Source organism: Panthera uncia (genome assembly GCF_023721935.1).
Source record: "Panthera uncia isolate 11264 chromosome C1 unlocalized genomic scaffold, Puncia_PCG_1.0 HiC_scaffold_4, whole genome shotgun sequence".
NCBI classification, from domain to species: Eukaryota; Metazoa; Chordata; class Mammalia; order Carnivora; family Felidae; genus Panthera; species Panthera uncia.
In genome coordinates this window covers 87,332,178-87,355,817 of record NW_026057585.1, presented here as the reverse complement: position 1 = coordinate 87,355,817, position 23,640 = coordinate 87,332,178, and the positions used below count along the sequence as shown (strand labels likewise).

At 44.9% G+C, this 23,640-nt stretch overlaps 2 protein-coding genes across 2 annotated transcripts; both read right to left on the bottom strand.

Annotated features, from left to right (window-relative positions):
- Positions 1-717: 717 nt before the first annotated feature.
- Positions 718-13,806, bottom strand: FUCA1 (alpha-L-fucosidase 1). The gene is made up of 8 exons (XM_049617796.1): positions 13,384-13,806; positions 11,391-11,525; positions 9,300-9,437; positions 7,027-7,132; positions 4,364-4,564; positions 2,704-2,894; positions 1,459-1,558; positions 718-1,237 (listed from the first exon to the last, which is right to left on the bottom strand). Exons 1-8 carry the CDS (start codon positions 13,758-13,760, stop codon positions 1,097-1,099), a joined length of 1,389 nt encoding a protein of 462 aa, XP_049473753.1. The 5' UTR covers positions 13,761-13,806; the 3' UTR covers positions 718-1,096.
- Positions 13,807-16,009: 2,203 nt separating this feature from the next.
- On the bottom strand, positions 16,010-21,013 carry CNR2 (cannabinoid receptor 2). Its single transcript, XM_049617797.1, has one exon. The coding sequence runs from the start codon at positions 19,781-19,783 to the stop codon at positions 18,701-18,703; it is 1,083 nt and encodes a 360-aa protein (XP_049473754.1). The 5' UTR covers positions 19,784-21,013; the 3' UTR covers positions 16,010-18,700.
- Positions 21,014-23,640: the final 2,627 nt, after the last annotated feature.

Sequence of the window (23,640 nt, the reverse complement as noted above, 5' to 3'; positions counted from 1 at the left end):
CTCTGTCTCAAAAATAAATAAACGTTAAAAAAAATAAAATAAAATAAAATAAAATTTCCAAACCTATAGGCTTTTTTCCTCCAGGTTTTTATGTTTTTATGGTCCTTTAATTATGTTGCAGACATCTGTATGATAGTGCTCCTTTGGTATTTATATTTATAAATATTCCATGTGCTTGAGAAAGCAAACATTCCTTAAACGTCGTGTTAAGATGTCTAAATATATCTACCAAATAAAAAAGAAATGGAAAATCTGATTAGATCTATAATTAAAGGGGGGGGGGCTGAACTGGTGGCCAACTCAAAAGAAGCAGTATTAGAGAAGCAAAAAAACCAAGGAATCATGTTCTCTGTTCTGCATTAAGGAGACTTGGCGAGTCTTTTTTTTTTTTTTCTTTTTACAGAAATATAAAGCTTTTTATAAGCAGTCCATACAGAAACTGGGAGAAGAAGACTACAACATGCTTTTTGGTAGAAATGATTTGACATAAAAATTTATTTATTTGATCGTATTTTAAAAAGCAAGGCAGAATCACATTCATTTCCTTCATAATATCTCTGTAAACAAACTGGACTTGTGAGTCCCTAGTTTGCTTTGGAAACTTTCAAAGAGCTGACCACGTGCAGTCTAGCAAGCCTCTTCTTTCCCTTCCAGGCTCTCCACCTCTTGGAAGGGTGGGGAGGACAAATGGCACTAGGTAAACAGCATGTGGCTGAGCTTGCTAAACCTTTTTCACCTCCTTCCACAGGCAATAGGGTGACTGGCTTATTCTTTACCTGAAGTCACTGAGTAAGGAAACAGGTTTCGGACACAGAGAATGGAGGGAAGTTTACAGGGTAGAGAATTTCCCGAGTTGGGAAGAGAAGGATGAACTCAGAGCTTAACCGATTAGTTCCTTCTGCTCAGAGAGAGACATGCTAGCCATGGATGTCAGATCCCTGATCCACAGAGACATCAGTACAGACCCTCAGTTCCTTTGATTAAAATGTGTTGGAAAATCCAGCTCTGAGTAGAGAAGTAGTTTATTACAACGATGGTGCTATAAGAGGAAAATCAAAGCAGCAAAGAGAAGACAGTTCTGCCTGAGCTCCAGTGGTCACTCCACTCCTATCAGCTTTATAGTCCAACCAAAGTCAACTGGGAGAGTAAGGAGTGGTAACTGGGGCAGATAAATGAGTAGACCTCCTTCTGGATCTGGAGACCATTTCAGATCTTTTTCGATCCCCAGCATCGTTATCTGCAGAAAGTAAAAGGGAATGATCACACATCAGTGCACTGAGTACAGAATACGGCTTGAACATGATGGGAGACGGCCACACCGGGCCAGGGGAGGGCAGACGGTCTAAAAGGGGAATCAAAATGGGGGAAAACTGGGGCCAAAGGGAAGAAACAGAGATGACCTCCCATTCCTTTAAAAAAAGTTACCTCTCAGAAAGGACAGACTGAGAGGCTCCTTACCTGTGTAGTCGAGGTAGTTATGGGGGATACGAGGCTTAAGACTCCATTTTCTGGCCAGTGCAGGAAAATGGCATAAACAGTTGTTTCTCTTGAGGTATACCTGGGAAAAAAGAAACACCATTGTCAGAAATACCTGGCTTGTGACCCTGACACATAACCTTATACATCTCCCTTTCAGTTATCTACCAACTCCAAGACCTTGAGTCTGTCACTGGTGCTAGGAAGTGATGCTTACTCGGACACCAGTTAAGGTCTGCAGGAAGGAAAGAAAACAGCCTTGGAAGGCTCTTTTGGGTGATCTCTTCCATTTTCCTGCTCTACTGGGCTAGAAATTGTCTTTAAAAAATTTTAACGCTTATACTAGTTATTTCACATTGAAGCCACTTCCCTTATTATTCAAATCTTTTTTCAACCCTAAATCTGTGGGAGAACAGCAGAGGATCTAACAAGGGCAAGATGTACAATAAAGACGCATTTGTTCTGAGAGTTCACCAGGCTTAGAGAAGAGGATGAAAATCACTAAATAGAAATTCACTCGAAACGGAAGGATCAACGTGTTTCCCCTGATCCAAAGACCTATGTGCTATGGTGTAACACCTGCAGATACCTTTCGCTGAGCACTTTGTATACGCTGGGCATGCTCTCGGGCGCTTTACATAAGTTATCGCACTTAACCATCACAACAACTCCGGGAAGTTAAGTATCTTCGCCCAGCTTCGCATTTGAAAAACACAGGCCCAAGGTCAAATAACTAGATTCGAAATTCCAAGTTTCGATCACAACTTCTCCACTAGTTAGCTTTGTGGTCCTAGGGTTAGGAACTGTATAGAACTGCCCTGGGTCCCCTTCTCACTTGCAACATGGGGATGATAACAGTGTCCGCTTGGTGGGGCTACTGAAGGGATTATGTGAATGGGAAGAATTTGGACTGGAGCCTAACACACTGTAGGTGCTGTGCAAGTACTGGCTATTACTATTTTTAGAGATAGGGTAACAAGGTCAAGTATGTTAACAGATGCCTTGTGGCTCCTTCCTTCACGAAGCCCACCACACCTCTCACGAGTCAAAGATATCCTGGTGGCTTCAGACATAAACTGGGGTACAAATTTAACAGCAAAAGAACGGCTCCGGGTTTCCTCAATCAAGATGGCTTCCAGCCTGGCTTCTAACACTGCGGACCCGAGGAGACGCCGGTTTGGGACGGGCCGCCGTCCTGCTCCCGCCCACAACGAAGGACAAGCTCACCACACAGACGTCGTGTTCTTCTCCAGTTGCTTCCTCCACGGTTTAGAGGAATAGATGGCCTCCCCATTGATGCTCAGCCACTTCCCAACAGCAAGAAGCCTTTCTTGGAAGATGGGAACTATCAGCCCGTCTTTAGTTGGTCCAATGTTGAGAAGGTAGTTGCCTCCCAAGCTCACTGTCTGAACCAGTTCCTGGAGAGAGCAGAACAGTGAAACCATAGCTACGAGTGCCAAGCCCAGTATGATGCTGAGAACACATAGGTATTTTTTTTATTTAAAAAAAAAATTTTTTTTTAATGTTTATTTATTTTTGAGACGGAGAGAGACAGAGCATGAACGGGGGAGGGTCAGAGAGAGAGAGAGAGAGAGACACAAAATCTGAAACACATAGGTATTAAGAAAAAGAATCTCCTTTGGTGAATAGCCTTTACCCTTTTGAAAATGCCATATATTTTTTGTCATTATGAAAGCAGGACGGGCTTATATGAGAAAACTAAAAAAATCCTGCTACAGAGTGGAGAAACAGATTAACTTGAATTCCAGGAAGTGATCATGGGTGCTTCCGTGTCAGCCTGCACTCCCCACGGTGCGGCACGCACTGGGAAGGTCATGTGTCAGAAGGGCAAAGTGTGAGCAGGGAAGGGGAGGACAAAACACTTTGCTGTGATGTGATCCCATGGAGCCACATAGAGAGAATATGGGGATAAGACAAGAGAGATTTTGAGGGGGTGCTAGGGGCACTTTGGGGACATGGACGAGATCTGCAGAATTCGGGACGCTCTGTATGAAATGGGCTATGTAGCCTGGGTGGCTCAGTCGGTTAAGTGTCCGCCTTTGGCTCAGGTCGTGATCTTACGGTTTGTGGGTTCGAGCCCCGCGTCGGGCTCTGTGCTGACAGCTCGGAGCCTGGAGCCTGCTTGGGATTCTATGTCTCCCTCTCTCTCTGCCCCTCCCCCACTTGTGCTCTGTCTCTCTCCCTCTCAAAAATAAATAAATAAACATTAAAAAAAAAAAAAAAGAAATGGGCTACATAAATGTATATGCTGCCTCTCTGGGAAAAGATGCTGTAAAGAAATATATTCTTCAAGGCTTCTGGGGTGGGGTGTGTGTGTGTGTGTGTGTATTTACTATGACCTCAAACAGGTGCACTTCAAGGAGGCCCAGAAAAATTATGGTTACACTCATAAAATTTTAAAAAGGAGACTTTGTTACAGTATCCCAAAGACACTACACCACCAACTTTTGATACTCCCTTCTGGTCTTTTTCCCATGCAGTGGAAATAGATTTTATATAGCTGTGGTAATTCATAACTTATTTTTTCACGCAATCCCCAGGCACTGACCCAATATTACATTCATAAACTTTTTAATGGTTAAGGAAAATCCCCAAATCTACTTAAATATCCCCTTACGGCTGCCAGAAATGAACACAATCCGCATGTCCAACTGCAGATAATCCTGGGAAGAACATCTCTGTATGTAAAACCTTCTTCTGTAATTACAATGATTTCCTTAGGACAGGTTTCTGTGGGTATGTTCAATGACCCCAGTGGGTCTACGGATCGACCTGCACTTCCATCCCAGAATGCTCCCACCACTCTTAGTTAGAAGGCTAGTTTGAGATAGTAGTTAACAAACACCTAACTCGTAAGTGTTCTTACCGAAATGATTTCACACTCAGTTGCGACGTCAGATATCACCATGTTGCGACGATAGCCCCAGGAGACCTTGTCTATGGAGCTACACATTTCCCACTTGTGATCTGGCAAGCTCTCTGGCTTGAATTTATCCTGACAGTTGTAGTATCCTCCATGGTGACAGGAACAGTTCTGACCCCATCGGTCATTTACCACTACCTTGTCCTAAAGGAAGAAAGAGTACTGGGTCACCAGAGGTAAAACCACCTAGCCTCCTTATGTAATGCTGTTTGGTAAATTAAGTATGTATCTGGACAGAAGGAGCAGACTTGGTCTACAACAGTGGTTCTCGTTTGGGGGCTGTTTTACTCTGGAGACTTTTGGCAAAGTCTGGAGACATTTTTGGTTGCCACAGTCAGGGTGGTGCTATTGCTATCTATGGGTAGAGGCCAGGGATGCTGTTAAATGTCTCACAACAAAACATCCAGCCCCAAATGTCAACAGTGCTAGGCTGAGAAACCCTGCTAGGCCCATAGGTAACGTCAGAGCTGGGAGAGCCTGTTTTAAAGACCATCTGGTAAACCACTTCTTCTATAAAGGAGAAATGGAGAGAAGACTTGTCCAAGGTCACATCCCTGGGCAGAGTTTCAGGAAGCTGGGATTGTGAAGCTGGTAGGTGAACCCAGCCCAAGATGCTTTCCACTATATAACCCTGACTTCCTTTTCCTAGGTAAAGAAAAGTCAGCAAATATTCTTTTCCTTCCTTCAAATCTTTGCTGCACTCTGAGAAATTACGCAGATTATCTCAATGTTAATGATTAATACTACCATTATGCTCGTGCTGGCATATCTAAGGTGAATAAAACAGTTTTTGTCCTTAGAGATCCAGCAGAGACTGGCTGAGGAGACAGACGTGTGGACAATATGACAGCACAGCAGAGTTAATTACCTAACTTAAAGGGGAAACACTAATCCGGGAGTGTTTCTTAATTCTAGCAAAGAATATGAATTGTCAGGAGCCAGATTTAGTTAACATTTAACTAATACTTATTAGGTGCCTAACTGGCTAAATACTGTTCTTGGGGTTGGGGATGTAGCAATGAATAGACCCAAAACCTTGCCCTCAGAAAGCTGACCCTTTAGTGAGAGAGAGTTAAGAAACAAGGCAAGTGACATCTGAAAAATGTTAAGCCAGGCAGTGCTAAGGGAAAAAGCCAGCAGGGAGACAGGAGCATGCTGCAATTTCAGACAGGGGGACTAGGAAGGCTGCACGAATCAGATGAGCTCTGGGGGAAGACTGGAGGAAGCACAGGAGGGAGCCATGTGGGAATTACGGATAGAAGGAACAGTAAGGAAAAGGGACTTCTCCTAAAAGCACTTTCCCAAGACGAGCATAGCTCCGAAATAACCCTCCTTCCTAACGCACGAGAAAGCGTAGAACAAGAGTGTGCAGAACAGCATCTGCAACGTCCCACCCGAGGGTGCACATCGGAGCCGGCCCAGGGTGAGCACCTTGGGGAAAGCCCGTTTTAAGCTGTGCCCCCTGAGTCCCTCCACACTTGGCAAATCCCAGAAAAGCACTCTTAATTTCTAGTTGTCACATCGGTTTTTCCCTTTTTACCTCCTGAATTTAGTAACAGTTACCCAATAAGCTCCTTAGGAGGTTTATGAATCTACCAAGATAGCTCAGTACAACCTGGTGCTATACTTGGATTTTTCTTGAAAATCCACAACAAATCCAGAATATGCAGAATTGTTAAATTTTTGTGCGGTGAAGACCCAGGCTTCTGTGACTTTGTAAGCGTACGGAAATACAAACCAGAAACGGGCAGCTATACAGTGTCATAGTGCTGAGTATGTAGCAGGGGGGAGGAGGAGGGGGAGGAGGAGGGGGAGGGGAGGGAGGCAAAGTTCCGTCAAGAATTTGGATAGAAGGGAAAGGAAATTTCCTCGAGAGTTAAACCACATGACCAACACAGATTAGATACGGTCATAAATATGTACATCTCATTCCCATCATTTAATTTTTATGTTTTGTCTATTAATTTGGGGGGGAGGGCTGTTTTTTGTTTTTGTTTTTTTTCATTTATAATGTTCGTGTGCTTAATAGTATATTTTACTTTCTCTAAGTCTCTGGGATTTCTACATACTGCTTCTATTCTACTCCTTAAATTTTTTTTTTTTTCAGTATATGAAATTTATTGTCAAATTCTACTCCTTAAATTTAACAAGATGTAAACCTCTGTTGTCAAAGTCAAGAATCAAAGGTGGCTCAGCCCATTGAGCGTCCAACTTCAGCTCAGGTCATGATCTCACGATCTGTGAGTTCGAGCCCCGTGTCGGGCTCTGTGCTGAGAGCTCAGGGCCTGGAGCCTGCTTCGGATTCTGTCTCCCTCTCTCTCTGCTCCTCTCCCATTCATGCTCTGTCTCTCAAGAACAAGTAAATATTAAAAAAAAAAAAATTTAAATCAAGAATTAAAGAAGAAAAAGAAAAGCTTATACTCTAAGGAAGGGGGGGAAAGGAGAAACCTTTACTATCCATGAAGTCCCCTGGTCCCTACCACCTCCACGTTGCTATTAGTATTTATTATTGTTGCTGTTGTCACTGTTATTACTCCAGATCTTGGCTCCTTACTCTTTCTTTTCTCATAACAGACAAATAAGAGAGAAGTCATACAATCACATGCCTTGACTGGGCTATCATTGTAGAGCCAAGAAAGAAACTCTGTAGAGTTCCAGTAAGTATCAGGACATTCCCACTCTCCATCAGACCAAATCAAGTCAGGTTCATACCTGAAAGATACACAATTAGGAAAGTTTATCATCTGAATCTGTTCGCAGTAAGGTCTTACGGATCTATTTTGTAACAAATATAAAAATTTCTCCCATTTTGAAAGTACCAAAAAATTACATGGTGCAGAGAATGTGGAAAACTAAAGAGACAAAAACAACAGCTGTAACTGTTATGGTTGCTCATATAACCGCTGTTTAATACACAATATTTTGGTATATTTCCTCCTAATCTTTTTTCAATGTCTTCCGAAAAAAGAGTCGTAATCGGTATATATACAATTTGATTTCCTTCCAGCAACTACTTCTGATCAAGAGTGGTGCTCCAGAACTGTAGGATTAAGGTGTCTGCTTTTAAGATGTATTAAGCGCTTCGGGGCACCTGGGTGGCTCAGTCGGTTAAGCGTCTGACTTCAGCTCAGGTCATGATCTCGTGGTCTGTGAGTTCTAGTCCCGCATCAGGCTCTGTGCTGACCGCTCAGAGTCTGGAGCCCGCTTCGGATTCTGTGTCTCCCTCTCTCTCTGCCCCTCCCCCACTCACAATGTCTCTCAAAAATGAATAAATGTAAAAAAAAAAAAAAAAAAAAGCTTCAACTATTCCACCAAATGCACTGTTTTTGGACAACTGCCATAGCTTCAACTATAAAGGATCTTTTGAGTCCACTTGAGCCACAGCTGCACCTTTCACATAGTGACACTCTGAGCTCTATGCGGCGTGAGCACACGCACCTATGAGGTAAGCACGATTATTCCCATTTAGAGAGCAAGAACCTGATGCTCAGCAGGGCAGTGTGTTTTAGGTGGCAAAGCTTGTAAGTGATAGGAGCTGAAACTCATGGACAAATTTACCCAAACCTGATCCTGTGCTGTGCTCTGTAAGCAGGACAGCAAGTGGACTTCAGGAAAAAGATTGCCTGTCTGAGAGGCAAGATAAAACGCAGGTGGCCTGTGTGGTACCGTGTATGAGAAACTGTACTAGGCACTTTATACTCATCATTACCTCATTAGTTTTCACAACAGCCCTGCAGTGTCTATTAACCTCCTTTCACAGATAAAGAAACTGAGATCTAGACAGATTAAGGAGTTTGTTCAAGGCCATACAGCCAGCAAGAAAAAGAACCGGGTTTCAGATCCAGTTCCGTCGGGACTCCGAACCTCTGCGGGTCTCTTACGACCGTACTATTTCCTTAGGGAAGTCATCTGGACGCAAGGAGTTTTGTTTTTGTTTTGGTCTAAAATGAGAGTCCAGGCAGAGATGGCTGCCGCTAGAGTCTTGAAGGTTCACCATCCTCTACGAGGTGGCACGCCCAGGTGCGAGAAGGGCAAACTAGAAATAAAGCATGGTGAAGACTAGTGCTGAACCCCAATGTGAAAGTGATCGTTTTAATGATAATAATGATAACGCCACCCTTTTTCTGTACAGGCAAGGTGACAGATACTTTTCACATATTGTTCTGAGCCCTATGTAAAAGGCACGATTTCCCTACTTTACACAGTGAGAATCTGAAGCTCAGAAGGGTAGTCATTTAAGGCTTGTAACAAGAGCCAGGGTTCAAATGCAAATCTGCCGGATGCCAAATCCTACGCAGGGGCTTGTTGCCCCTCTGCAAGGTCCCGACAGAGAAAACTACATGTAAAGAGGGCCTGAAGTTTTGACTTAACCACCATCCTTGGTTTTGTTCATTTTAACCTATAAAGACAATTATGACCACATTATGGGAGTTTTGAGAAGTAGAGGAGGAAAAAAATATACTCTGTCTTGGGGCGCCTGGGTGGCTCGGTCGGTTAAGCGTCCGACTTCAGCTCAGGTCATGATCTCACGGTCCGTGAGTTCGAGCCCCGCGTCGGGCTCTGTGCTGACAGCTCAGAGCCTGGAGCCCATTTCAGATTCTGTGTCTCCCTCTCTCTCTGCCCCTCCCCTGTTCATACTCTGTCTCTCTCTGTCTCAAAAATAAATAAATGTTAAAAAAAAAAATTTTTTTTAAATAAAAAAAAAATATACTCTGTCTTAATACAAACCACCATTCTTATTTTGATGTCTTGTAGATTTTTTTCCATAGTCCTTCCTTTCCCCTTCCCCCCAACTTAACAGTATCCTATAGGAAGCTCTAATTTCACTGATAAAAGTCATAAGACCAAAAATAATTTTTTTTTTTTTTTTTTTTTTTACCTGTAAACAAGGTCGTACAGTTCTGGCATTGTTTTTGCATAGACAAAATGCTGTGTTTTGAAGCCATTTTTCTTATCAAGTAGGTAGAGTGGGTGGAACCATTCTAACAGTGAGTGATAGAGTCCATAACGCATGTTCCTGAAAAAGAAAAATAGAACAGTACCTGTCCAGTAAGCAAAGAAAAAATAATTTAGTTTAAGAAAAATCAGTGACAGCATTTTACATCTCAGTGAAACTCACCCGTAAGGGTATGCAGGGCAGTGGGATCCCAAACCATTTCCTTAAATTATGTCTTATCATTAACTTAAACAAGGTGATTGGGTTTTTGATAATACACATGACTACTTTTTATACATAACTATCTTAACACCAAATGTTATTTAAACCATATTTTATCTATATCCATTATCTCAGTAATGACACATAGTTCTTTTTTAAGAACTGTTTTTCTATCTATAAAATATATTGAAAAAAAAAAAAAATAAAAAATAGAAAAAAATACAATATATTAATATTATAAATATATATAAATATAAAAAAATAGAAAAAATAGAAAAAAATATAAAGAACATCCAAAATCTTATCTCTCAGAAGTGATCATTAGTAACATTTTCTATTTAGTTGAAATTAATGAATACAGGTTTATTGTTTCATTTACCTAAGATTTACTAATAGTTCTTAACACTGAAATGTTAAGAATTCTTAGCCAAAATGAAAAAGGGTCAAAGTGACCTATTTTTGTACACAATAAAACTTGTTTTGAGTTCTAAGTGGTGAGTGTCACAGAAATGCTATACTCAGTAAGAAGTAAGGATAACATTGCAACCGCACAGATAAGGCAGAAAGAATTAGAGTTAAGTGTTTCATCATATGACCTGGGGCCTAACCAGGTACAAAGAAGGTAAAAATCAAGGATGGTAAAATCCAGATCTCATCAACACCTCAGAGTTTTACAGCAGGACTGTGAGCCAAGCACAGCATTGGGAGACTGAATATTGAACAGGTGACCAGAGTCAGTAAACGCTTTCTTTATGGCCACATAGCATTTTAGACTTTGTGGGCCTCACGGTCTCTATCACAACTCTGAAGTTGCAGCCTGAAGCAGCCCCAGACATAACCCATAAATGAGTGGACGTACCTGTGTTCCAATCAAACTTTATTTATACAAACAGGCAGCTGGCCTATCCCTGAAGCAGGGCAGCAAGTTTACCAAATCACAAAAGAGCGGGATTGGGCAGGGGACAAACACTACTTTTCCTCTCTACAGGCAAACATACCTAGAATTGTAGGGCACAAAACCAGGATAATGGGGTTCAAAGCCCACCTCTACCATTTCCTAGCTCTTTGATCTTGGGAAGTTACTTTTTTTTTTTTTTTTTTAATGTTTAACGTTTATTTGAGAGAGAGAGAGAGAGAGAGAGAGGGAGGGAGCGAGTGCACCAGCAGAGAGAAGGAGAGAAAATCCCAAGTAGGCTCCGAGCTCTCGGCACAGAGCCTGATGTGGGGGTGGGGGGGGCTCCATCCCAGGAACAGTGAGAGCATGACCTGAGCTGAAATCAAGAGTCTGATGCTTAACTGACTGAGCCCCCCAGGCGCCCCTTGGGAAAGTTACTTCTTATTAAGTTGATAAATATTAGGAAGCATTAATTAGAATCAACCAAGCAGCTCCTCGCCTCACTTTTCGGCTGCTCTAACTGCCCTTTTCAGTTCCCTCTGGATCTACCATTCAGCCAGACTTTCTCCGAATGCCTGCAAAGCTGCATGTTGACAGCTAAGGGGGACACAGAGATGACAGACCCAGTCCTTCATCAGCCACCAGAAAAGGCCTTGGGTTGCAAGGCCTTCCAGAAAGAATCCTTCACAGGGTGCAAATGAGGCATTGTGGGCTACTCTGGGTATCCGTCACCTAAACAAGGCCATGACCTTCTCTCACGGTATCATGGAAAGTTCAGGCATGAAAAGCGCTGGGCATCAGAGCCTGCTAATTCAAAGGCCAGGCTACTCGCTGAACGTAAACTTAGACGACACGTAAGATCGGAGGGAAATGGTGCATCAAAAGACATGAAAGAGTAACCATCTGTAGATGCCTACCTCTTCTGAACAGCTTTTCCCAACTCACCAACCAAATCGCGATGGGGACCCACATCCTTGGAGTTCCAGTTCCAAGACACAGGACTTGGCCAGTTTGTGAAGCCTTCGTGATGCTTTGTTGTCAGGACTACGTATCTGTGGACATCAAAACTACATGAGCAAAGGAAGCAGGCGGCGGGCCACAAGCATGAACTTACCCAGCATGCCTGAGGGTTTTAAAAATGGTCCCGAGAACATGATTACAGAAAACTTACTTGCATATGGGTAATTGCATTAGCGACACCCAGGGAGCTGCTGCAGTCACAAACCCCCATGGGGAGTTTTAGGAATGGAAGCAAACTTAAGGAGGACCATTCTTTAGTCCCCAGCCAAGGAGGACGCCCAGAGGGAAGGGAGGAGTAGATAAGGGAAAAGAAGTGCACCTTAGCTCTCCGGTTCTGGAAATAGCAGATGATAGAAAAGTAAAGGCAAAGGTCACCTGGATTGCCTCTCACTTACAGAGGTGACAAAAGACCAAAAGAACTGGGGAGAAAAATGTTGAAATAACCCAATCACTCAACATCTCATTTGCTTTAATGGCAGAAAAACAGAGGAAGCCTGCACGTGATAATTTAATCACTGGCTGAGGTAGGGAGCTCTAAGACTTGAAAGGCCAGATAGTACTTCAGCCTTTGTGGCCCCCACTCCTCTCCATAGCATATCCTTTTTCTTTTTTAAACCCTTTAAAATGTAAAAACCATTCTCATCTCATGGAACTTACAGAAACAGGCCATCTCTCGGGCCACAGTATGCAGACCCCTGGTGTGGTGGAAAGAACCTTCACCTTGGAGTCATGAGATTTGGATGCAGGACATTAGTTCCCTTCCTCTGTCTGGGCTAGTCACCTGGGCTACAAAATAAGGGGTCTGGACAAAGGATGTCTCCCAGATTTTAATTTTTTGTCATTTGTATAGTATGGATCTCTAAGGCTCCCATTAGACAGTGACCACCACCTCCATTTGGTCAAGCCTTATGTTCCCACATATTTATTGGCAAACACTAGTAAGAGTCAGCTGTAATTTTTTTTTAGGACAAAAGAACTTATCCAAGAGAAACCAAAACCCAGAAAATGACTGAGAAGACAAGGTAAGGGTGGAAGGCCACTCTAAGCCAGGAGCCCGGAAACCTCCCTGCCTCCATTCTTACCCTCTTCCAACCTGCTTCCCTCCCGGCCGCCAAGCTGATTCTTCTAGAAGCTGAAGGGAACCATCCCCCTGACTTCACACCTGACTTCACACACTGCCCTCATGGATTAGTCCTTCAGGATTGGCCCCAGCCTTTAACAGCCTCTCCCTTCCCCATTTCAGCATGCCACACTCTCAGTTCTCTGCACCGACCACACTCAAGCTCCAACAGTTATCAAAAGAGTTCAGACATTTCTTGAGCACTTTCTGTGTGCAGGGCACTGAGAAGAAGCAGGTGAGTGAGAACTGGTACTGTCGTCCAAATGGACTGCACACCAGAACTCCCCTCCCCTCCCTCTTCCCCTGGGAGATATTAAGGCTGAAACGAACTAAATACACCCCCTTTCTATCACCATGGAAGGAGGCTGCAGGGAGGTAACAAAACTCCAGACCACTGGATTAAAATTCTGGAATCCTGATTGTTTTGTTGACCTGGAAGGACATTAGGTATCAGAGCTCAATCGTCTCGATCAACAGGTGTAGACCAGGGGGCTTTCCAGACCACCACCTCGCTGAAAGCTTTATTTTCTTCGAACCCCCCAGCAGACGCGCCTTCTCCTGATCAGGAGTGCTACATTCAGTTCTGCATCCTTCAGGAGGCAAATCACAGGCCCCGGGGCGACCTTAAGTCAGCCGGGCAGCCGTGCGACCCGGGGACAGCGGCCTCGCCTCCCGCCCCCCTTCCGCCCCGCCCCCACTCAGTTCCCACCTGCCCAACGTCAGCCCGAGCCGGGAACGCGAGCTCCGCCGGTCCCCGCGGCGATACTCACTTGGCCCCGGCCGCCTGGAAGAGATCGGCCCAGCTGTCCGGGTTGAAGAAGCGCGCGGTGAATTGCGGCCCGAAGTCGGCGTAGCTGAAGCCGGGCGGGTAGTTGTCCCTCATGAACTGCTCGTACTGCGGCAGCCCCTCGCCCTTCCAGTGCCACCAGAACCACTCGCTGCCCCAGGCCGGCACCGAGAACACGCCCCAGTGCACGAACACCCCGAACTTGGCCTTGTCGAACCACTCCGGCAGCGGCCGGGAGTCCAGACTCTGCCAGTCCGGGGTATAACGGGGCTGAGGCCGGAACCCGCGCACGTATGCGGCTCGGAGCAGCACCAGCAGCAGCAGCAGCACCAGCCCGGCGCCCACCTCCCGCGACTTCATCTCGGAGAACCGAGTGGCGGACTCCGAGCCTCCTCTCCGCTTCTTAACGCGCAGGTGCGGGCCGCCCGGTTCCGCCTACTCTAACTAATGATTGGCTCGGAGGGGAAAAGGGGCGTGTCAACCTAGGCGGCTTGGCGACTGTGTTCCTCTCCGCCGCGGCTTTTCCTGCAGCGCCCTCTGGCGCTCAAAAGGAGAAAAACGCAAAGGGTCGTTGACCGTGATCCCTGAGGGATGAGGGAGTCACAGCTGGGTTAAAAAGTGGGGGTGAGGAAGGCCTGGCGAGTGCTGAGAGCTGGGACTAGTGCATTTTGTCATTGGGAGCCATAGAGGACTTTTCGAACGTTAGTAGAGAAGAGCCAGCCTGGAGGCAGGAATACCAGATGGAAGGGCATAGTGACGGCCCAGGCAGAAATGCGGGCTAGAGGGATGGTGGAGGCATTGCCAGGGAAGAAGAGGGGGAAGAGAGGGCGCCGAGAGAGGAAGAGCCTCTGTGGTCACTGTGCCCGTCTAATATTTACTGAACTTGCTTTGGGCATTCTGAGGCAATTCAAAGAGTGTAAGATCTAATTGGAAAAATGAGACCCTAGAGAACAAACCGAGGGTGGCTGGAGGGGCTGTGGGTGGGGGGATGGGCTAAATGGTCAAGGGGCATTGAGGAAGACATTTGTTGGGATGAGCACTGGGTGTGATACATAGGGGATGAGTCACTGGAATCTACCCCTGAAATCATTATTGCTCTATATGCTAACTAACTTGGATGTAAATTAAAAATAAACAAATGAAACAAAACCAAACAAAAAAACAAGACCCGGGCACAGGCTGCCACTAAGGAACGTTTTTAGAAGAGCAGAGTGAGAAAATTGAGAGCCCCAGGCCCAAGGAGCACCCGTGTCAACTTTGTCTCTCAGGGATGTCGCCAGCTCCTCTACCCTTTTACACGCTGTGTGCTCAAACAGGTGAGGCCATCAGGTGGGGGAAGCCCAATGACCCCATGTGGCACAGCCAGTCCCCACGTATCAGTGAGAGAGCCGAGGCACATCAGAGTTTGAAGGGACTTTGGAGACCCTGGACACTATCCGCTTCCCTACTTATGGAGGAGGAAACTGAGAGCCAGAGAGGGGATTGGAGTTGCCCGCGGATCACGAGGCTAGTTTGAGCCGGAGGTGGGACCAGAATCCAGGTCTCCAGGTGTGGAATCTGTGCCTCTCCTCTATAGGCTGCATCTTTCTGGGAGGGGTTGGAGCCTGTGTTGACAAAACCAAGCACTTCCTCATTCAAGGAGTGATAAGGAAATACAGTGGTGTTGCTGATTGAACAGCTAGTTTATCTTCTGTGTGTCTTTCTCTGCAAGATTATGTTAACATAGTGCCCAGAACAGTAAGCATGGACCACCTCGAGAAACCTAACCCAACCCATTTGCACACATCTTGTAGTGATCAGAGTGAGTAATGGGCTCTGACGTTATGGAACTTATCTTGGGGAAGGTAAAATGGGACACTGTGACCTTCACGTCTCCTTATTCTCCTCACCAAAATGTAAATCTGCAGGGACAGGTAGGTGAGAGGCATGGTGACGGTGTGGACAAAACCAGAAGTTGGGAGACCTGCATTTTTGGCACTGGGTATCACCTTGTTGGCTCTTCTTGGGCAAGTCTCGTCCACTGTCTAGGTCCGTTCCCTCATCTCCATAATAAGGAGAGTTCTCAGTGAAATCCACGGACCCCTTTCCCCACTTGCTCTCCTCCTCCATAAACTTGAGTTCTTTACTTAGAGCAGAAATTGAGCGTGAATGCGAAAAGAGAGAGGTAGGAAGTGTGGAAGTGCAAATGATTTTTAAACTCCAGTTTCATTCGTTAAACAATAAATATTTGCTGAGTGTCAATTTATGCCAGGCACTTGGGGCATTTTCTTTGCTAAAATGAGAGCAGACCCCATGAATGATTAAAGAAAGGCATGCCCAAACTCTAAGGAATCACAAATTCACCTTAAAAAAATCATGCCAGGATGCCTGGATGGTTCAGTCGGTTAAGCATCCGACTTCAGCTCAGGTCATGAGCTCACAGTTCGTGAGTTCGAGCCCCACGTTGGGCTCTGTGCTGCTGGCTCAGAGTCTGGAGCCTGCTTTGGATTCTCCCTCCCTCCCTCCCTCCCTCTCTCTCTCTCTCTCTCTCTCTGCCCCTCCCCCACTTGTGCTCTCTTTCTCTCAAAAATAAATAAACATTTTTAAAAAATTAAAAAAAAATCATTCCATGTCTTTGCCTTACAAAAAGATAGGCATCTGGGTTAAAAGAAAGTTTGATTTTCCAAAATGGTTTTCAGGGGCAGTTTAGTCCCACAAGTATTGACCAGCCCTCTTAAGACTCTATGCTGGGTTGTCAGGGAGCACTGGGGACCAGGAGGTGAACGTGTAGCTCATCTCATGGGGGGAGACTAGCCAGTGACTGCCATTTAACACAGTCCATGATCTGGGCTGTAACAGAGGTGTAGGATTTGTCCTTGGGGGTTGTACTGAAATGAATAATGGCCACCCTCAAACTTCATGTACACTCGGAACCAGTGAATGTTTCCTTATTTGAAAATAGCCTTTGTAGATGTCATTTGTTAAATTATGATGAAGTCATACTGGATTAGGATGTGCCTTTAATTCAATGATTGGTGTCCTTAAAAGAAGATGCCGGGAGAGGTGGGGAGGGGAGGGCCATATGAAGACGGAGGCAGAGATTGGAGTTCTGTTGCCACAAGCCAAAGAACATCAGGAACTCCCAGAAGTGGGAAGAAGCCAGGAAGGATACTGTCCTTGAACCTCTGGAAGGAACATGGCCCTGCTGATGCCTTGATTTTGGACTGTAGCTTCCGGAACTGTGAAATAATGAATTTCTGTTGTTTTAAGCCACTCAGTTTGTGGAAAATTGTTACAGGAAATTAACACAGGACATACAATGAAGTGCAGTGAGAAATAATGGTGAGTTAAGAAAGCAACAATCTGATGTTACAGAAATTGAGTATTATTCCTCATTGACAGAATTTGGCTGAACTAAGCCAAAAGGTTAGTGGGAAAGGGTTGGAAACCCCAGTTTGAGGTACATATCGGCACTGTGACCTCAGGGAAGTGATTTTGCCTCTTCGATAGTTCCTTATCCATAAAACAAGGATCTTAAGACCCTCATGGTCAGGTTATTATGAGGACTAAATGAAATATCTCATTTGAAAGCACTCATCCTGGTGTGTGGCACATAGTAAAGACTCAATAAAAACCTTGGGGCGCCTGGGTGGCTCAGTCGGTTGGGCGTCCAACTTCGGCTCAGGTCACGATCTCACGGTCCGTGAGTTTGAGCCCCGCGTCGGGCTCTGGGCTGATGGCTCAGAGCCTGGAGCCTGCTTCCAATTCTGTGTCTCCCTCTCTCTCTGCCCCTCCCCCGTTCGTGCTCTGTCTCTCTCTGTCTCAAAAATAAATAAACGTTAAAAAAAAAAAAATTAAAAAAAACCAGCTGACATTTATGACCAACCTAAAGTTGTCTCAGTTAGTCCCTTTCCCTTGACTAATGAGTTCCTTCATTGTACCACCAGTAATTATCTTCGTTAGTGGCTGTCTTTCCCACCAGAGTGTAAAATGTAAGTCCTTTTAGGTGGGGGCAGAGTCTCATTTATGGCTGCACACAGGACCTAGCACGAAGCCTGGCACGTATTTGTGAGATGGGTGCATGAATGAATGAATGAATGAATTAATGAATAGTGGACACCTTGTCTTGTAAACATTAAATGAAGACATGTTTAAACAACATCTTTCCTTTTACTCTGTCTGTGGTCCCACATAACTGCATTAGAATGCCTCTGTAATCTTCCCCACCAACAATAATTTCTCTTGCCTGTTTTAAGCTTCTTTGGTAGGAACGCAGCTTCCCTGATATGTAAAATATGGGTGTCCTGGAATCTTCGGAAGCATGGGGCTGTGTTCTTGCTGGCGATAACAGACTGTGGGATGTCAGTCCCATGCCTGGCACATAGGAAGGGAATTTTCCCCTCCTCTCACTTGCCCTGTTTATTTTTTGCTGTAGGGGTGTGGAAGAGACAAAGGGGCCGAATTGAGGGACAGCGGAGAACAATTTGGGAGTTTATGAAATCCTAGTGAATGTCTTTCTTTTTCTTGGAGCTGTATTAGATTGGGGCACTGCTTGCTTCCAGGGGAACCAAACCATCAAATAGGACTTCACAGGGTCAATAAAATGCTCTGAAAATTCTGTGTCTTGCACAGTGCCAGCCTCCCCTGTATCCCCGGGACCTAGGTCACAGTGGCTGTGAGTGGAGATTCTCAGGATGTCAAGTGGGGCCATTGCCCTAATAGCAAGATTCCCTGAGCTGGAGGCTTGTCAATTACCTACGAAAGAGGTGGATCAACCCCCTTGACCCTTATCATATCAAAGTTTTTCGTCCTCAGTAGGAAAGGATGACCAGAAAGTGGGGTCTTTCATAGCCTTAGAGCCAAGGAGGCCCTGACAATTAAGCAAGAACAGGGTTGGCCAGCCATCCCATCCGATACTTTGAGATCCCAGGAAAAGAATCCATTCTTCTTCCCAGATGTCCTCCAAGTCCCTTGTTGCTGAGCCTGAAGGCTCCATCTGGCTGCTGTCTCTGTGGTCTCTGGAGGATGCAAGCACTAAGCCATCTTGTTGGGGAGGTTCTCCTAACCTGACGAGCACTGAGCCTGCCCAGGCCTCTGGCCCACGTTGCCACTCCTCACAGGGCCTAGCTCTCCAACAGTCTGTGTGCAAATAGGCGTGGCCAGGCTACCTGCCAAGGGTGGGTGCCATCAGTCATCGGTGAAAAGGGGTAAGTGTCCAGGCCCCTGGGGCTGGCTCAAGTAAGACAATAGGGTCAAGGTTGCTCTCTCTCCTCCAGGGAGTGAAATGATTGGCTCAGCTTGTTGAACTGTGAGAGGCCTCATCAGCAATCAGAGCAGTATAGTCCTCTGGAATCTGGCCACGGGGTGATTTTCACATCAGCCTCTGTCTCAGTAACTGAGGACCTCGGGACTTCTTTGCTTCCTTCAAGCCCACGTCTCCTCAGATGCTTCCTCCAGTGGGCCAGGCAGCGGTGGGCAGAGGAGCGGATCTCCCCACTCCTCAGGGCATAGATAATGGGGTTGACCATGGAGTTGACAAGGCAGAGCAAGGAGCAGAAGGCGAAGACCTTCTTGACCTGGTCGCTTAGGGTGGCGGTCAGGCTGTAGACCATGAGGGCCAGCACCGGGAACCAGCAGATGAAAAGCACAGCCAGCACCACCCCCAGGGTCTTGGCCAACCTCACATCCAGCCTCATCCGTGCCATTCCTGGCACCTGCCTGTCCTGGTGTTCAGCCAAGCTGGCTACATGCTGATGGGCCTTCCAGAGGACATGCCCGTAAGTGTAGATGATGCCAAAGAAGAGGAAGGCAATGAACAGGAGCCAGCCCAGCAGATAGTCATTGGGAATCAGGGGGAAAAGCTCAGAGCAGGGACTGGGACAGCAGGTCCATCCCATAAGGGGCAGGTAGGAGACAAATGCTGAGAGGACCCACATGATGCCCAGGGTTGCCAGCGCCCTCCCACGGGTGAGTAGGGCTTTGTATGTGGGTGGGTAGCACAGACAGAGGTAGCGGTCAATGGCAGTCAGCAGTAGGCTGCCTACAGAGGCTGTGAAGGTAATGGTCACGCTGCCAATCTTCAGCAGGAAGACAGCCTTAGAGTCCACGCCGTGGAAGACGTGGAAATTGACAAAGTTGCAAGCAAAGATCACGCTGGCCAGGAAGTCAGCCACAGCCAAGCTGCTGATGAACAGATACGAAGGCTTCCTGCGGAGCCGGTGGGAGGACAGGATCAGGTAGAGCACAGCCAGGTTCTCCAGGGCGCTTAGCAGGGCCAGGGAGGTGCACAGCACCGCAATAGCGATCCTCTGGGAAGCGTTCAGGACCATGTACTCTTTCATGGGGTTGAAATCCAAGCCATCCTTGCAGCCATTGGCCGCCTCCATCACCCAGCGTCTCTCCATGAGGCGGGTCCCTTGGCTCCTGCCGGGCTTGCCAAGAAGCCTTTGCTGTAGTACAATGAGGGGAAGAAATGAGTCTTTCTCAATTAGCACAATAACGACTTCACACAATCACCGGCTCTAGCCACACCCTTTACCTGTGCAGATGGATCTCGCGTTGCCATAGCGATTTAGACCTTTCAACTTTTGAAAAAAATTTGTGTTTTGTTCCCCTGTATTTTGCCCTTGCTCTATCCCACTGGGTCACTAGGTCTGTACTGGTTGCTTTGCTTTAGGAGAGGTATGTGGGAATTCAAGAAGCAGAAGTGTCCTGCAAGGTTTTTGGTCTTTTGTTTTCAAAAAGACCAATCCTGAGACTTCCCTTTGAAAGTAAAAGAAATCTCCAAGCGTCAGAAACTGAGAGGAAATCAAAACCAAGAAAAAAATGGAATCCAGAGTGATAAGGCGGGAGGGGATTTTTTTCCATCGGCGTTTTGTTCGGTTTTGTTTTGTTTGTCGGTTTCGGTAAGTAAGATGCCGAAGTTTTAACAACAAAAATGAGTCTTTGGCCTCACGCCAGTAGGGTTGCCGGATAAAATATAGGAATCCAGATAAACCTGAATGTCAGATAATGAATCATTTTTTAGTATAAGTATTCTAAATATTGAGAAAAACCGAACCAGGGTTCCCAAATATTATAGGGGACATCATTAGATATTACTAGAAAGCAGACTGGAAATTCCTCTAGAGAGATACACTTTCTAGCCAGGTGATCCAAGATTCCCACATGGAGAAGCCCATGGTGTTTGAGCTCACAATACAAAATTACAAAATACTTAAGAATCTATGGACAAGAGTTAACAGAAATGTCAGACAGTAGAATGAGACTTCCCAGGACTTTGTGTCATTCTTGGGAATATGTTTAATATAATTAAACAATAAGGGCTCAAAAACATGAGTACATAATGGGAGACTGTCTAGGCAGATGTAAAAACGAATCAAGTTGAATTTCTGGAACTGAAAAATAAAGTCTTTGAAAAAAGAAACTCTTAAAGGCAGGTTAAAAAAACAGAACAGGGGCGCCTGGGTGGCTCAGTCGGTTAGGCGTCCGACTTCGGCTCAGGTCACGATCTCGCGGTCCGTGGGTTCGAGCCCCGCGTCGGGGCTCTGGGCTGACGGCTCGGAGCCTGGAGCCCGCTTCCGATTCTGTGTCTCCCTCTCTCTCTGCCCCTCCCCCGTTCCTGCTCTGTCTCTGTCTCAGAAATAAATAAAAAACATTAAAAAAAACATTAAAAACAAAACAAAACAGAACAGATTCGTTGGAGCTGAAGAGATTTCTTGAAACGTAGCGCAAAGAGACAAAGAGATGGGACAGATAAAAGAGAGGTTAAGAGGCATGAAGGATTGAATGAAAAGTCCTAATAATATATCTAATTGGAGTTTCAGAAGGGAAAAATAGAATTGAGGGTAGGCATTGGGGAGGCCAAAGAGGGAGGCAGATGGTGGAGAATCGTCCAGAATTCTCCTCAGATTCAGAAATCACAGTGAACTCTGAGCAGAATTTTATTTTATTTATTTTATTTTACAAGTATCTTTTTAACGTTTATTTATTTATGTTGAGAGAGAGAGAGAGACTTTGCGCGTGCATGCAGGTGGGGGAGAGGCAGAGAGAGGGAGAGAGAGAACCCCAGGCAGGCTCTGCACTGTCAGCACTGAGCCCTAGGCTCAAACTCACAAACCATGAGGTCATCATCACCTGAGCCGAAATTGGATGCTTACCTGACTGAGCCACCCAGGTTCCCCTGCGCGCCCCCAGCGTAATTTTAAAAACAAACTCATTCAACGTTCACATATATCATAATTAAACTTCCGAACACCAAAGACAGAGAAAAAAATTAAAAGCAATCAGAGGGAAAGGACACAATACCTGCAAATGAATCATAATTACATTTAAAAGCTGATTTTCCAAAAGCAACAATAGATGCCAGAAGAAAGAGGTGGGAGGGAGGTAACTAAACTACAACTCAAAATAAATAAATAGAAGTAGACATATCTAGTAACAGACCTTTACTGAAAGAACATTTAAACGATGTGCCATCACCAGAAAGAAATTTTTCATAGAGGAAAGAATAGGAAGGCAAGAAGGAACTGTGAACAAATAAATTGCTAAATGTATGTGTAAATAAAAACAACAGTTTGTATACAACACTAATAAGAATGCTGATGATCAGTTTGGAGGGCATAAAGAAAAAATGGAAGCAAAATTGTGAATGACAGTAACACAAGCCAAGAAAGAGAAAGAGTGGAAGCTTTATTTAGGAAGTGAGTAAAGGCATTGATCTACTTCAGGATTTTAAAAATCAAGCATCATCTCCTACCTGGTTGACTTTGATAGTTTACTAACTGGGCTTCTGGAGTGATCCTTTTAAAATATGTCAGAGGGTGCTACTCATTGTCTGAAACTTTGTATAGGACCCATTCCATTTGGTGTAAAAGCCAAGGTACTTACAATGGCCTAAAGGGCTTTATGTGTTCTGGCCCTATTATCTCTAATATCATGCTTTCCTTGGTCAACCAGCTTTAGCCACACTGGATGCCTGAGATGTCTAACCTCCTGCCACAGGACGTTTGCACTGGCTGTTCCCTCTATCTGAGCACACTGTCCCTAGATATATGCTTGACTTAGTCGCTCACCTTCTTCAAGTCTTGGCTCGAGTTTTACCTTTTCAATGACATCTTTCTTACCACTCTATTTAATACTGTAACTCACACCAACCTCCTGCTCTTCTGGTCCCCCTCCCTGTGCTCTATGTTTTATTTTTTCCCATATCACTTATCACTTTCTAACATACACTTTACCCTACATAACTTATCTATGTATTATGTTTTATTGTTTATTGTCTGTTGTTCCACTAGAATTTAAGCTCCATGAGGTCAAGGAGCTATTTTGTTCACTCATATAAGGTCTTAGAATAGTATCTGGTACATAATAGGTACTCAATAAATATTGTGGACTTGAAGTGAAGTGAAATTGAATAATGACTGACTTTAGCATTCTTTTCTCAGAAATTGATAGATTAAGTTGACAACATACTAATTAATAGAATGTACAATATTTGAACATTCAGTGAACAACCTTGATCCAATAGTTAATATGGATGGGCACCTGGCTGTCTCAGTTGGTAGTACATGCGACTCTTGATCTCAGGGTTGTGAGTTCAAGCCCTACGTTGGGTGTAGAGATTACTTAAAAATAAAATTAAAAAAACAGTCATATATGGAACTCAGCACCCAAGAATTAGAGAATATACACTGTTTTCAAGCAACATTTACCAAAACTGGATAAGTCTTAGGTGAAAAGTAAATTTTAACAAATTTAAAATAATCTGTAACATATAAACCATGTTCTCTGACCATAGTGCAATTTATTAAGAACTTAAAAAAATATAACTAACAAACTTCATACTACGAAGCTTTAAAAACACTTCTGAAGGGGCGCCTGGGTGGCTCAGTCGGTTAAGCGTCCGACTTCGGCTCAGGTCATGATCTCGCGGTTCATGAGTTCAAGCCCCGCGTCGGGCTCTGTGCTGACAGCTCAGAGCCTGGAGCCTGTTTCAGATTCTGTGTCTCCCTCTCTCTCTCTGACCCTCCCCTGTTCATGCTCTGTCTCTCTCTGTCTCAAAAATAAATAAACGTTAAAAAAAATTATAAAAAAAAACCCACTTCTGAATAATTCTTGGGTCAAGAAATCATAAAGGGAGTCCGAAAATACTTAGAATTGTAACATTAAAATTCGTGGGATGCATCTGAGCAGCACCGAAAAGGAAATCTATAGCCCCACATGCTCATAGTGGAAAAGGAAAAAAAATGTGCTAACCATC

Bases quoted from the DNA above. Each gene is read 5' to 3' on its own strand.
- FUCA1 (XM_049617796.1), bottom strand. From the start codon at position 13,760: ATGAAGTCGCGGGAGGTGGGCGCCGGGCTGGTGCTGCTGCTGCTGCTG. The intron at 9,438-11,390 runs GTAGGCATCTAC...TTTCTTTTTCAG, and splicing joins GGAAAAGCTGTTCAGAAGAG to GAACATGCGTTATGGACTCT. The intron at 4,565-7,026 runs GCATGTGATTGT...TTCTTCCTTTAG, and splicing joins ACAATGATAGCCCAGTCAAG to GACAAGGTAGTGGTAAATGA.
- CNR2 (XM_049617797.1), bottom strand. From the start codon at position 19,783: ATGGAGAGACGCTGGGTGATGGAGGCGGCCAATGGCTGCAAGGATGGC.